Source organism: Leptinotarsa decemlineata, unplaced genomic scaffold (assembly GCF_025532065.1).
Source record: "Leptinotarsa decemlineata unplaced genomic scaffold, Ldec_3_MD MMD2_tig00026314_RagTag_RagTag, whole genome shotgun sequence".
Lineage (NCBI taxonomy): Eukaryota > Metazoa > Arthropoda > Insecta > Coleoptera > Chrysomelidae > Leptinotarsa > Leptinotarsa decemlineata.
In genome coordinates, this window is record NW_027412684.1 from 10,470,473 (window position 1) to 10,483,511 (window position 13,039).

At 35.3% G+C, this 13,039-nt stretch overlaps 1 protein-coding gene across 1 annotated transcript in view; it reads left to right on the top strand.

The window, feature by feature from the left end:
* Positions 1 to 8,089, top strand: part of LOC111505139 (lipase 3-like) — a 31,036-nt gene extending 22,947 nt beyond the window's left edge. The window contains exon 7 of the mRNA XM_074181657.1: positions 7,722 to 8,089. Coding sequence (XP_074037758.1) covers positions 7,722 to 8,057 — 336 coding nt within the window. The 3' untranslated portion in view covers positions 8,058 to 8,089. The remainder of the gene's footprint in view (positions 1 to 7,721) is intronic.
* Positions 8,090 to 13,039: the final 4,950 nt, after the last annotated feature.

Here is a 13,039-nt window from a genome sequence, read left to right on the forward strand (position 1 = left end):
TAACAAATTTCCTGGAACGTGTTGAAGAATTACGAGTGTCTCGTGGTATATCAAAAGAGAGGCTTCTTCGCTCAGCTCCGGAATTGCTGACAAAAGACGCTCTATTGTGGTACCGCATAGGAAATTTCATGTCCTGGGACGAGTTTGTTCAGAAACTCCGTGACGCCTTCCAACCACATGATTATGAATTGACTCTCATGGACGAGATACGAAGAAGAACGCAAGGATCACAAGAACGTGTTATTAATTTTGTTTCTATCATGGAAAATTTATTTAGGAAAATGTCGGGAGAAATTCCTGAAGCTAAGCGGGTGTCTATAATCCGAAGAAACCTGCTACCACATATTCAGACTCAGTTATCCACGCATACCATTAACTCTTTATCAGAACTTATTCGTCTAGCAAGAATAGTAGAGGAAACCGACTGGCGAGTACAAAAGTTTTGTCCACCTCCTTCAAATCCAAGAAATCTGGTTGAACCTGAATTAGCCTACAGGCGCCCAGTGAATCTTCAAGGCTCTAATACATTTTGTGTAGATACAAATCGGCGCACAAACAACCCAAACTCAAAGAACACTACAATTGGTACTTCGCAAGCATGTCAAGCTGACAAGAATATTTGCCTGTGTTGGAATTGCGGTCAAAGTGGGCACAGATTTCGAAAATGTAGTGAACCTAAAAGGGTGTTCTGTTTTAAGTGTGGTCGACCTAATACCACTAGCAGTTCTTGTCCAAACTGTTCAAAAAACTCGAACCTGGCGAGACAGTAGGCCGACTGTCGGAGAAATCGCCTATTACATTGGCCAATAAGACTAATAATCAAATAATACTAAACTACGTAATAGCACACGCCAAGAACGATGAACGGCCGTACCTACAGGTACATATCTTGGGGCAAATGTTCCTAGGCTTGTTGGACAGTGGTGCTACTAGAACAATTTTAGGCAAAAATGGCTGGGATTGTTTACGAAGTCTATGTCATTTGAATAAAGATGAAGGCAAAATGTGTACGGTTGCTAATGGAGGGAAATGTTTGATCATTGGTTCCGTTTTCTTGCCCATTCAATTAAAGGATCGTGTGAGAGTTCTTGAAGTTTTAGTAGTTCCTGACCTACCTCATTCACTCATTTTAGGTATTGACTTTTGGAGTCAGATGGAAATCATTCCAGATTTATATTCAGGGGACTGGTACTTCCGCAATAAGTCTTCACCGCAAAGTGTTGAAGTAGCAGGTATTAAAGATACGGATTCCTTGACGGCGGAACAAAGACAAACACTTCATACTGTTGTCAATGAGGCCTTCGCTTCTATGGGAAACGGCTTGGGATGTACGCATCTAGTGGAGCACGAAATTCGGACAACCTCGGCCCCCATAAAGCAGAGATACTATCCAATTTCTCCAGCACTTCAAAAGATCGTCAACGCAGAATTGGACGATATGTTGGCAAAAGATATAATCGAACCATCTACTTCACCATGGTCATCGCCAATTGTGATGGTACGGAAATCAGATGGTGGTTGGCGATTCTGTATTAACTACAAGCGACTCAACGCAGTCAGTATCCCTGATGCTTACCCAATCCCCTATGTAAGTGCAATATTGGACAAATTGCGCGATGCACGTTATCTGTCGACACTGGACATTAAGTCAGCTTATTGGCAAATTCCCGTCGCCAGAAACTCTCGTCCTTTGACAGCCTTTACTGTACCTAATCGAGGACTCTTCCAATTTAAACGTATGCCGTTCGGGCTCCATTCAGCTCCAGCCACGTGGCAACGCCTAATAGACAGAGTCATTGGTTCAGAATTTGACAGCTATATTTTTGTTTACTTAGACGACCTAATCATTTGCACTCCAGATTTCCAAAAACACATAGAACTCCTCAAGGAAGTTATGAAAAGGTTGAAAGAAGCCGGTCTTACACTCAATAGGGATAAATGTTTATTTTGTCGGTCTGAGTTGCGATACTTGGGCTATGTGGTAAATTCATCCGGATTATTGGTGGATCCAGAAAAAGTCGAGGCCATATTGCGCATTCCTACTCCAAAAACTGTTTCCGAGGTGAGGAGAATTGTAGGTCTTGCATCATGGTACAGAAGATTCATCCCGTCTTTCTCCACAGTTGTCCATCCCATGACGCAGTTAACGCAGAAGAATAAACCCTTCATTTGGAATCAAGAATGCGAAGATGCCCTCAATAAAGTTAAACAGCATTTGGTCGCAGCACCCATACTGGCTTGTCCAGATTTCACCATCCCCTTTGTCGTAGAAACTGATGCATCAGACTATGGTTTGGGTGCCATTCTTTCTCAAAAGCATCAAGGTGAAGATAAGGTAATATCGTACCTCAGTAGGTCGCTTACGAAGAACGAAAGAAAATATTCAGCAACAGAAAAAGAGTGCTTGGCTGTACTCTTTGCGGTAGAGAAACTTCGACCGTATTTGGAAGGTACCAAATTTACAGTAATTACAGACTGCTGGTCACTAAAGTGGCTATTTAATATCAAAGAGCCAGTAGGACGCATCGCTCGATGGGCCCTCAGGATGCAACAATATGATTTTGAGGTGGTGCATCGTAAGGGAAAAGAACACGTCGTTCCAGACGCACTTTCACGAGCCGTACCTGTAGTTGACCTTTTCGCCGATGAAGTAGTAGTTGATCATGTGACATCATCAGACAAATGGTACCTTAGAATGTATGAAATGGTAAAAAAATGTCCCAGTAAATATCCGTTGTGGAGAATAGAGGGTGGTAAACTTCTCCGTATGACAAACGTTCGATACCCCACATTAGCCATCAACCAATGGCTAACTGTGCCGGAGAAAAATCAAAGAGCGAACATCATCCGAGATCATCATGATCCTCCAACCTGCGGACACCTAGGAGTTTTCAAAACAGTAGCACGCATTTCACAAAAATATTATTGGCCGAAATTACGATCCGACGTAGCAAGATATATTAGAAAGTGTACCACCTGTCTTCGAACAAAACCGATACAAAAAGCCCCTGTTGGTCAAATGTTATCCGCACAAGTTACAGCATCTCGGCCTTGGGAATTAGTGAGTGTAGACATAGTTGGTCCCCTTCCCAGATCAAGCTCAGGATTTTGTTATATTCTTTCGGTTTTGGATTGCTTTTCAAAATATATTTTATTGTTTCCTCTCCGTTCTGCAACAGCAGCGAGTATTATAAAGTGGTTAGAAGACCATGTTATTTTGGTGTATGGTGCCCCTATGAAAATTATAGTGGATAATGGAAAAGCATTTCGTAGTGACTTATTTCAAACAACAATGAAAAATTTTAATATTAGTATTAGGTACATAGCGAACTATCATCCTCAAGCAAACCCCGTAGAACGCGTACACAGAGTGATTAAAACAATGCTAACATCATACATATCGGAAAATCATAGACAGTGGGAAAAATATCTTGGCAGAATCGCTTCCGCTATTAGATCTGCGAAACATGAGGTAACGGGTGTAACTCCTAATTTAATCAACTTTGGAAGAGAAGTTATTCTAGATGGGGCGACGGAAGTTGCAAACTCGACGGTGAACCAAACTGGGCGCAATGAAATACTCAAAGAACTCTTTGTGGATGTCCAGAAAAGACTTCTTAATGCATATAATAAAAGTTGTAGACCTTACAATTTGAGACATCGCAACGAGAAATTCCAATTAAATCAAAAAGTATGGAAACGAAATTATGTCCTTTCAGATGCATCAAAACAATTCACTGCGAAATTGGCAAACAAATTTTCCGGACCCTTCAAAATAATAAGAATAGTTTCCCCGTGGTGTTATGAGTTAGAGGACGAAAACCATAAGTCTGTAGGCATATGGAATTCCAAGGACATCAAGGCTCATCCTCCAGAAGAGGATATGAATTAGTTTATTTAAGATTATTATTTCAAGTTATTGATATTTTTTTCTTTCGTTAAAAGTTTCAAAGAAACTTTCTTCTTGGGAAGGGTGGTGTTGTTACGGTTTTATTTTCTCTTTCTAGATATTAAGAATTTTAGACTAAAAAGGAAGGGAAGAAGGAGAAAATAAATAGAGGAATCGGATTGTCAACAAATTTATATGTGGTCTTGCCCTTACAGATAATCATTATTATTAAATATTATTTTTTTTTAATTTCAATTCTTCTCAAATTTTCCTACTCTCACTATCTCTGGCAGTAAACTTGGTCTCTTCAGTCACTTAGATCATTAAAAATATAACAGTTATTACAAAATAAATAAAATTTCAAAACATAACCTATACTTGTCATCATCATCCATTCAGATTGATTTATGTCTGTATTGAAATTCTTCTCTATGATTGAAATTTCGTCCACATTTGGTACCATTGATTTGGGAAAAAGGTAACTAGAACTGGCACAGATGTGAAGGAAAGGAAAAAAAAACTGGAAAAAAATTGAAGTCCTCCATTTTGATGGTGATATTCAATTTACGCATTTTGCGGATTTATTCTGGAAATCTCGTTCAAAAGCACCAGATTATTGATAAGTTGGGTAATCTTAACCACCTTCACTCATTTGTGGATATATTTTCTGGAGTACTGAACATTCCAACCTTCTTCGACGTAAGTTCTACGTAATCACTTTCGAGGCCACACAACATCTAGGGTATGTTACCTTCTTCATTTGAACATTCACTACAATAGAATGTCATTAATACTGAATGTATTCATTGTTTTCAGGCCTGTTTCCTTCTTTTATTATCCTTGATTTGTTCTGCTTTATATATCAAGACGTAGAGTAGTGGAGTATAGTGCTAAACCTGGCTTCCTGATTCCTTCCTGCTTAATAATAGGGATTTGGAATCTGTCATAAGGCTTCACTGGTTGAGGGATTTGCTTCTGCTTTAATTGACCCAATGCACGAGTGATATTTAAACACCCCAACTCTTAGGATACTCTCATGAAGTGGATCAGGACTTGAAGGAGACACCGACGAAACAGATAAGCTTTTTTTTTCAGAACTGTGCTTTATTTCTATCATTTTATTGCTCAGCATGGTCGCTTTCACTGATTGTGCATGAATTACTACACAAATTGTTTTGTTTTCTTTCTTTATAGTTGTACAGTTATCAAGTTGTGCCAGACCATTAGTTCAGTCACATCCTCATTTCCTGTAAAGAAAAAAAGCATAAAAATAACAACTTTAAAAGAACCTATAGTGGGTCAAAATTAAACAACTTACCTCTAGCGTTATCAGTGTACACTTTCAGTATATATACTAAAAGGTTAAGGAATTTAGCGCATATAACTAGTACATTTATGACGAATAATTGCCTCAAGAACATAATATTACCATACAATTTACAAGATTGCATTTTTGCATCTCTTGCAATATTTACATGAAGATCGACCTTTGACCCCTGTTTACACCATAGCCCCTCTTTTTCTTTCTTTTCCTGTCACTCCTCTCACTCTTTTCCTTACTATAATCAGGCTAGCCATCATTCATAATTGCGATTTCCCCAACTGTCAAACGTTTTTCATCGACGGACTCTTATTTTGAGATATTTATCCAGTTCCGGTTCCACAACATTGTCACCCTGTCAATTGTCAACGACAAGCAATTAACATTTATTTGATTTTGTTGAGGATTATCGAACTTGATAGGTTGTTTAATTTGGATAATATAGTTGGTATAACTATTCGAGTTTTATTGATTTATTTTCTTTTTTTTTGTACGATAAAGAACCCCACCCGTCTCCACTGAGCAAGGGTATGTTCAGAAAGGATTAAATATTTTGCTGCTAACGGCCAACCAAGCATCGCAAAGCGTTGTATTCCTTGGTTCGGAAGGTCTGCAGTAGCAAACCTGAAAAAATATGCCAACTGCACTAAGTAATGAATAACTTCGAAAATAGAATTGTGTTCGCAAAACAAACACAACCGTCAACGACGTCTGCCCGCGTTCGGGTCGCGTTCTCAGATCGCCCGTCTATCCTCGCGCATCGTCACCCATCGTCTTATAGTAGACGTTGATCTTATCGTGATAACTTTGGAAATAAGATCTCATTTGGGTCTCTCAATTGTAATTCCGATGAGAATTTGTTATTATAAATAGCTGTGAGCCTAAAATCCCATTTTAGGTTAAGAAGGAATATGTTTGTGTTGATTTTTTAATATTTTCCTATTTCATTAACAATAAAACTTGAAAGTCTAAGTTTGTTATAACGTGCCTAAAGTTTATAATGCTAAATACGCTTAATTATTCAAAAGTCTGATTACTGAACTAGTTAAGATTTTGAATGGCTGTAAGCCTTAATTTCCTAAATAGTTTAAGTGAAGGAAAAACATGTTTTTTGTTAACTTTTCAATATTTTTCTGTCCGATTAAAAATGAAACTCAAAAGTTGAGCGTGTCTGAAGTTTTTCGTGCTAAATAAATCTTTATAAAATATAAAAATGGTTCGTAATTTCTAATATTACAATTTTTTCCCAGCCCGTTACAACTAGCCCCAATCGGGGGTTAATACTCGTCGGTTTTTCTTCAAACCCGTTTCTACAAAAAGTCGTTGAAGGTTTGATTGAAATTCAATTTGAAATCGATAGTTGTCTAGTTGCTAATTGGAATAGTACTACTAGATTTCCTGAATACCAAACAAGTAAGCTTTCATAGCCAAGAGACTACAAATTGTTACATCTTTTACAATTCAGAAATAAAAATGATTCTGGATTACGACCTTTAATCCAGAAATCGAAACCGTAACATATATAAAACCAAGTAGAATTCAGACGAAAGTTATTTGCTTTATCCTATATTCAATATCTACAATGTCTACAAAATAAACAGATCATCAATAAAACTATTCACTTGAATAGATGCTTTTGTATCATCTATAATTCTTAAAAATCTCTACGGAAAATTTCTGATGTTTTCAAATGGACTTTGATTTGAAATACCAAATCTCAATTGGGATCAAATTAATGAAAAATATAATGATTCAAGATCAGTTATGCTCAAATTTAGGCAATATAATTTTAATCTTTCACATCATTAGATCAATGTGATATGCCCCTTCATGATATAATCTAATTTGATTTTTTTTAGCTAGATATTTTCAATAACAAGTAACTAGAAGTTTTTTAGCTTTAAAAATTGATCAAATCAATAAATCATTTCAGGATAATACGAAAAAAAAAAGTTATTTTTGTGTCATTCAATGTTCATGTGAAAGTACTTGTTTGAAGGGTTTTTTTGTCAAGTTTGTATCTGAAAATAACTTGAGTGCAAGATGTACACTTCTTTGCTGTTATATTTATTTCATTGTAGTTATTTTATTTTTTGAAAATTCAATAATCAAGAAATACAAATCCATTAAACTTTTTTCCACAAAAAACTAATCCCTCCTGAAAATATTCACTTTACAATTCGAAGTGAAGGTATTTCGATTTACTGAAGTTTATAGTTAGTAAGTAAGTTCGAACCAAACCATCCTTTAATAATCTGTAATATTTTGTTACAAGCTCATCCAATTTTCAAATATTCTTACGTTATGTTGTGTAAATGTTGTTGATATTATAATTCGATATATAAAATTCCACTTTTAACTGTTTGTTATTTGTTTCAAGTATTTTTTCTAGTTCAATATTCCATAGTTATCTGAGCTTTGTAGTTTTAGTTAGTAATTTCTACTCAAAAACATTCAATGTTCCTGAGATAATGAAGACAATACCAAATATCATGATATTTTTCGTTTCAGGATGTTGAAAGGCTTGCTAATGAAATGCCAAACGTAGTCAAGAAAAAACTGATGAAGTGGAAAAAGTTCTCTCATTTGGATTTCATTTTGGCCAAAAATATCTATTGTTTACTGAACAGACATGTTGTGGATTTCATGCAAGAATATCTAAATAGAACTTCTACTACCACTAGCTTACCAACGACTACAACTCCTTCAACTTCTCCAACTTCTTCAACTTCTCCAACTTCTCCAACTTCCCCAACTTCTCCAACTTCTAAACCTAATAGTGGGTATTCCAATAAAAGTTCGATACTACCTCTATTTGTAACGATGTTGCTGAAAATATTCCTCTAGAGAGACCACCGAATAAATTGAGATACATGTCACATGTCTTTCATTCAAATATTCACAATGGTACTTCCTATTTCTCCCTGACTCGATGTTCTGACAGTTCAGGACTGTTAGATTTTTGCTACTGATAAAACTGCAGATGAATGGATTCTGTACTTAAAGTCTAGTTGCTTCACTTATGAAGTTATGAAACAGCGTGATCTGCATGTGTTTCGTTTCAAAAATTCTCATGTTTTTACAGACCACTCTTTTTGAAGGCTCTAACCAGGCTACACTTGAGGCACTGACGAACCCAAAAGTTACATCGAGACGAGTCTGTGAATGTCATGAAGAAATGAGGAAATTGGCGGAAGGCATTAAAAATAACTACTTCCAAAAATTACTTTTGGAAGTAAAACTTTTTCCCGCGCGCTTAACTTGGGGAGTAAGCTGGTGAATGCGTGACGAGACCGTTACGAAAAGCGTTACGTTTCGTATATTACTGTATGGACAAGAGAGAGAGAGGTGCGAGTACCTCTCTCTCTTGTAATATAGAGTAGGCTTCTGAAAAAATAGGAGAAAACGATCATAAGTTGCCACTAATTTTATTAGGAAATTTCAATGTGAATTTCGCGTCTGAGACAACTCTTAGTGAAGTTTCTACAAGATGAATTGGAACTACAAATGAATGATAACCAACATGTAATAACAATCGATGTACTGAGTTGAACCTCAAAACGATGAGTAGCCACAGGCCGTCGCGTACTTCTGATATGTACTGCTCTTGGTGGAATCAAATGTGCCAAGTCACTTGAACACTTCCCGTGAAAGTATCTATAGAAGAAAGACAAATCTATAACCTTTCTTCGATGTTCCAGGCTATCAAGGTTGCACGTGAATTCGCGTCTTCAATCAGGCGTATAGCTCTTTTCTGGATGGAATCCAGCAACTTCAGGATATGTTTGGGGCAGAGCTCCATACATGAGAACAATACTCCAAAGAAGATCTGATCTGAGCTTTATGAAGTATCAAAAATTGCTGAGGTGTGTACATTTTTCTGATTCGGAACAATGTTCCTAGTTTTTGAGAATCAGCCTTTGCAATTCCGGTGACATGATTGTGCCAAGACATGTTGGTGTCCATTCTAACCCCCAACAAACATATCGGAATTGTCTAATGTCTTACCTGCAAAAAAAAACAAAGTTACCTACTGTAAATATATTTTTGTGGAAAATATAATCAATGCCAGATACTTATGGAAAGAACGACAGAATTCATAATTTCAACTCAATTATTTGATGGTTAATCAAAACACAGACCATAACAAACATAACACAAAACATAAAAAATGTAAGCAGATCAAATTCTATAATATTAATGGATGTTCTGTTTATTTACAGTAATGTGCAAACATTTTCCAACATAACCCCACTAAAATATGTCCATTAACAATTTAGCAAAACTTCTACGGAAACAATGCTCAGTAAATAATTGTGAATTTGATAATTCTGAAAATTCAACGTAATCTTGTGGATTGTTTCAAATTTATAGTTACCAAGCCATTGTTTGTGGGCCTTATCGTCAGTGTATTTAAAAAAATGATAACCAGCCTGATGGTCCACAATTTTCCATATTCTCTGTGGAAGCTAAATTGTTCCACTATAATAAATGAGAGTAATTTTTCTTGTCAGGAAGAGTAATGAATAATTTTTCCTTCATATCTTCAATTCAACTTTTTTGCTAAACAATTGACTAGGCTTCGTCTTGGCAATGAAACTTCAATTGTTAACTAACAAAAGTTAGTGGTACTACATTGCTTATTATAATTCTTCAAAGTTGCAAATTATTTGAATATTCAAATAATTATTTGTGATTTTTTTCACAACTGTTAATTATTATTGTTTAACAATGGCAGCAATTAACTCTAGATACATTTTATCACGTCATTTGTTAATGAATCATTTACGATACAGAGATCTGTGTAGTATACAATTTTTTCACCATTCTGGAGAAGTGGAAGTCAAAAAGCTCCATTTTCCAAAAATTATCGAGTAATTAGAGAGTTTTGAACAAAAACTGTAAAAACGGCTGAACTAGAAGGAACTCTACTTGATGCGATAGAAGAAGATCCTTCAAATAGTACCAGGAAAATTGAACTGCAACTGGAGTCCAAAACATGTATGGACCGTTCTAAAAAAACCTCCTATACCCATATCACATACATCGGATCCAAGCTCTACTGCTTCTGGATTTTCACCCAAGATTAATGTTTTGCAGGCACACAATAATAATGTTTTACCAAATATTTTATTTACGGACGAAGCACATTTTTCACAAGATGCTATTGTGGACTTTCACAATGATGGGCCAACGAAAATCCCCACGTTACAAGAAAACATCAATTTCAGCAACAATTTTCGCTGAACGTTTGGGTACCTAATTGACCCATTTTTTCTACCAGGAAGATAAACAGGTGAATCCTACACGGACTTCTTGCGAGATAATTCACACATTTTGTTAGAAGAAGAGCCGATACTTGTAAGAGGCAACGTATGGTTTATGCACGATAGGGCTCCAGCTCGTTTCAGTTATCTATCTCGTCAGCATCTCGACATCACCTACCCTAATCGCTGGTTTGGACGTGCAGGATCTAATAATTGGCCAGCTCGCAGTCCTGATATGAATCCTCTAGATTTCTATTCTTGAAGTTATCTGAAGGCACTTGTGTATACAACTCCTGCACTAGATGTGCATGACTTGGGGAATTGAATAATTGACAAATGCAATGTCATAAGAAAGTTGTATTTTTAGTTGCTGTATCTAAAAAATTTAAAAACTATAGAGCAGTCAGTGGCGTTCTTTTTTCTCAATATTGTTGGTTGTGGCGCCCACTGAGACGCTACTGGACCTATTAATTTCAATTTAGTTCGAACTACAAGCGCCTCATTACTTATATAACTATAGCAAATTTCAACCAAATCGGTGTAAGGATATTTATGACATTTCACAAACACCTTTTTTTTAACTTCAACTCCCTGTATCTGTTTATAAATTCAAAAAAAGGTAAAAAAGGTGAGTATTATTAAATAAAAATATAAATTGTTAATAATTAGAATGTATCGGTCGGTTCGACGTGGGTGCTTTGTTCACTCACTAAATCGATCGCCGTGTTAGTCAGTGGTTCAAGCCCCAGGCCGAACGATAGATTTTCACTTGCTTTCGTCCAACCCGTGTTAGGAATCACACGTTGAAAGTGTGAAAATTATTTCTTAACTGATTATTAAAACAATCGAAATATAAAAAAATCGATCCAAAATCATTAAAAATCAAAATTAGGAAAAATTTTTATTTTAAAAAATCATAAATATCTCTAGACAACAAAATAGCAGATATATTTTTTTTCAATATTGAATTTCTCTATTTGTTTGAAACAATTTAATAAACAAATTACGTAAAAAAATCATATCCTATGTTAATAACTGCCATTGTTCAATGTGAAAACAGACATAGCTAAATATCAATTGAAAAAAAATGTTAACAACAATTTTCAGATAAAAAATCATAATTAACAAATTAATAGATTTTTATGACCTTTTATCGCAGGATCGTATGAATGATATATATATATATATATATATATATATATATATATATATATATATATATATATATATATATATATATATATATATATATAAAGCCTCCACGAAGTTTAAAATTTTAGGCCAATTATTTATACCTTTTATCCCATTATTTACGCCAACGGAGATTGGGAAAAAATTTGTTAGTTAACAATTGAACAACTTTCTGAAAAATGGTTATAAAACTTTTTTCTACGGGACTCGATTCATTCAAGTGTTGAGAAGATACTATTTTTTTCAAATTTTCAAAATGACATTTTATGTTATAAATAATGGAGATAGAGTTTCGGGAGTCGGGACTTTTTTATCGGAAATTTCCTCCTCTTTAACGAGCTTTTTTGAAAGAAATTTATCGCTCTGCAATTTTTAAAATGAATGTATCATCACTGAAGCTATACAAACCGAGATAATCGCAAAAAAAATTATTTTTGTGACATTTGACCTTGAATAACTTCCGACACAGATCCAAAATTTCATGAGACCTTTGAGACAACTTTTAGAACACCAAAATGAATGAAGGTTCATACGAGTTTACAGCTCATTATCTCTCATTCCGAGCTGAAATCCCTAATAAGACTGGACTGAACAGATTTTGAACAACAAAGACCCACGATATATGTAATTATTGATTGAATTATAAAGGAACTTAGTAGTGACATGTAATCTTTTTATGCTCAACAATACAAAATGGAACTGATTCCGTAACACAGAATAAACAATTTCTCTTTCAGGATAATTTCCACTTGTTTTATAGACTATCTCTGTACAGAAATTCCAAAAAATCACTTCTTGATGCGTTCAATATTGGCAAAGTGAGTAGGTTTGTTTCTTACATGACTATAATATACAGGGTGTTTCAAATTCGATCCTCACCATTGGGATTCCGGAAACTATGAGAGATACGAAGATGATTAAATCGGGGCAAAGTTGCGCATTTACCTGGATAATAATATGCCGTTTAGAAAGTTCTGAAATTCCGAGTATATCCGGAGATATCCGGAAAAAACATAAATTTCGGAAAAAGGCTTCTATTTTTTTGGCTTTATTTTTCGAAGGATTCGAAAATAAATTGCATTTTCACATTCCCTGGTGTTTTCAGATTTGCTATCCGACGTTTCATCTTCCGGTCACCATCATCAACTTTATTTTTTCATATGTTCGCTACATTGCATTCTTTCTGCTTTGAATAGAACCAGATTTTTCCTTTTCAATGATGTACCATAAGTTACCATTCTTTTTCGAAAAATTGGAGATGATGGAAAAAATCAATTCATATCATAATAGGCTTTGACTTTGATGTTTCTAAATTTGACTTTTAATTTGTTACAATCACAATGCTAAAACATAATGTCCAAGTCATTGATC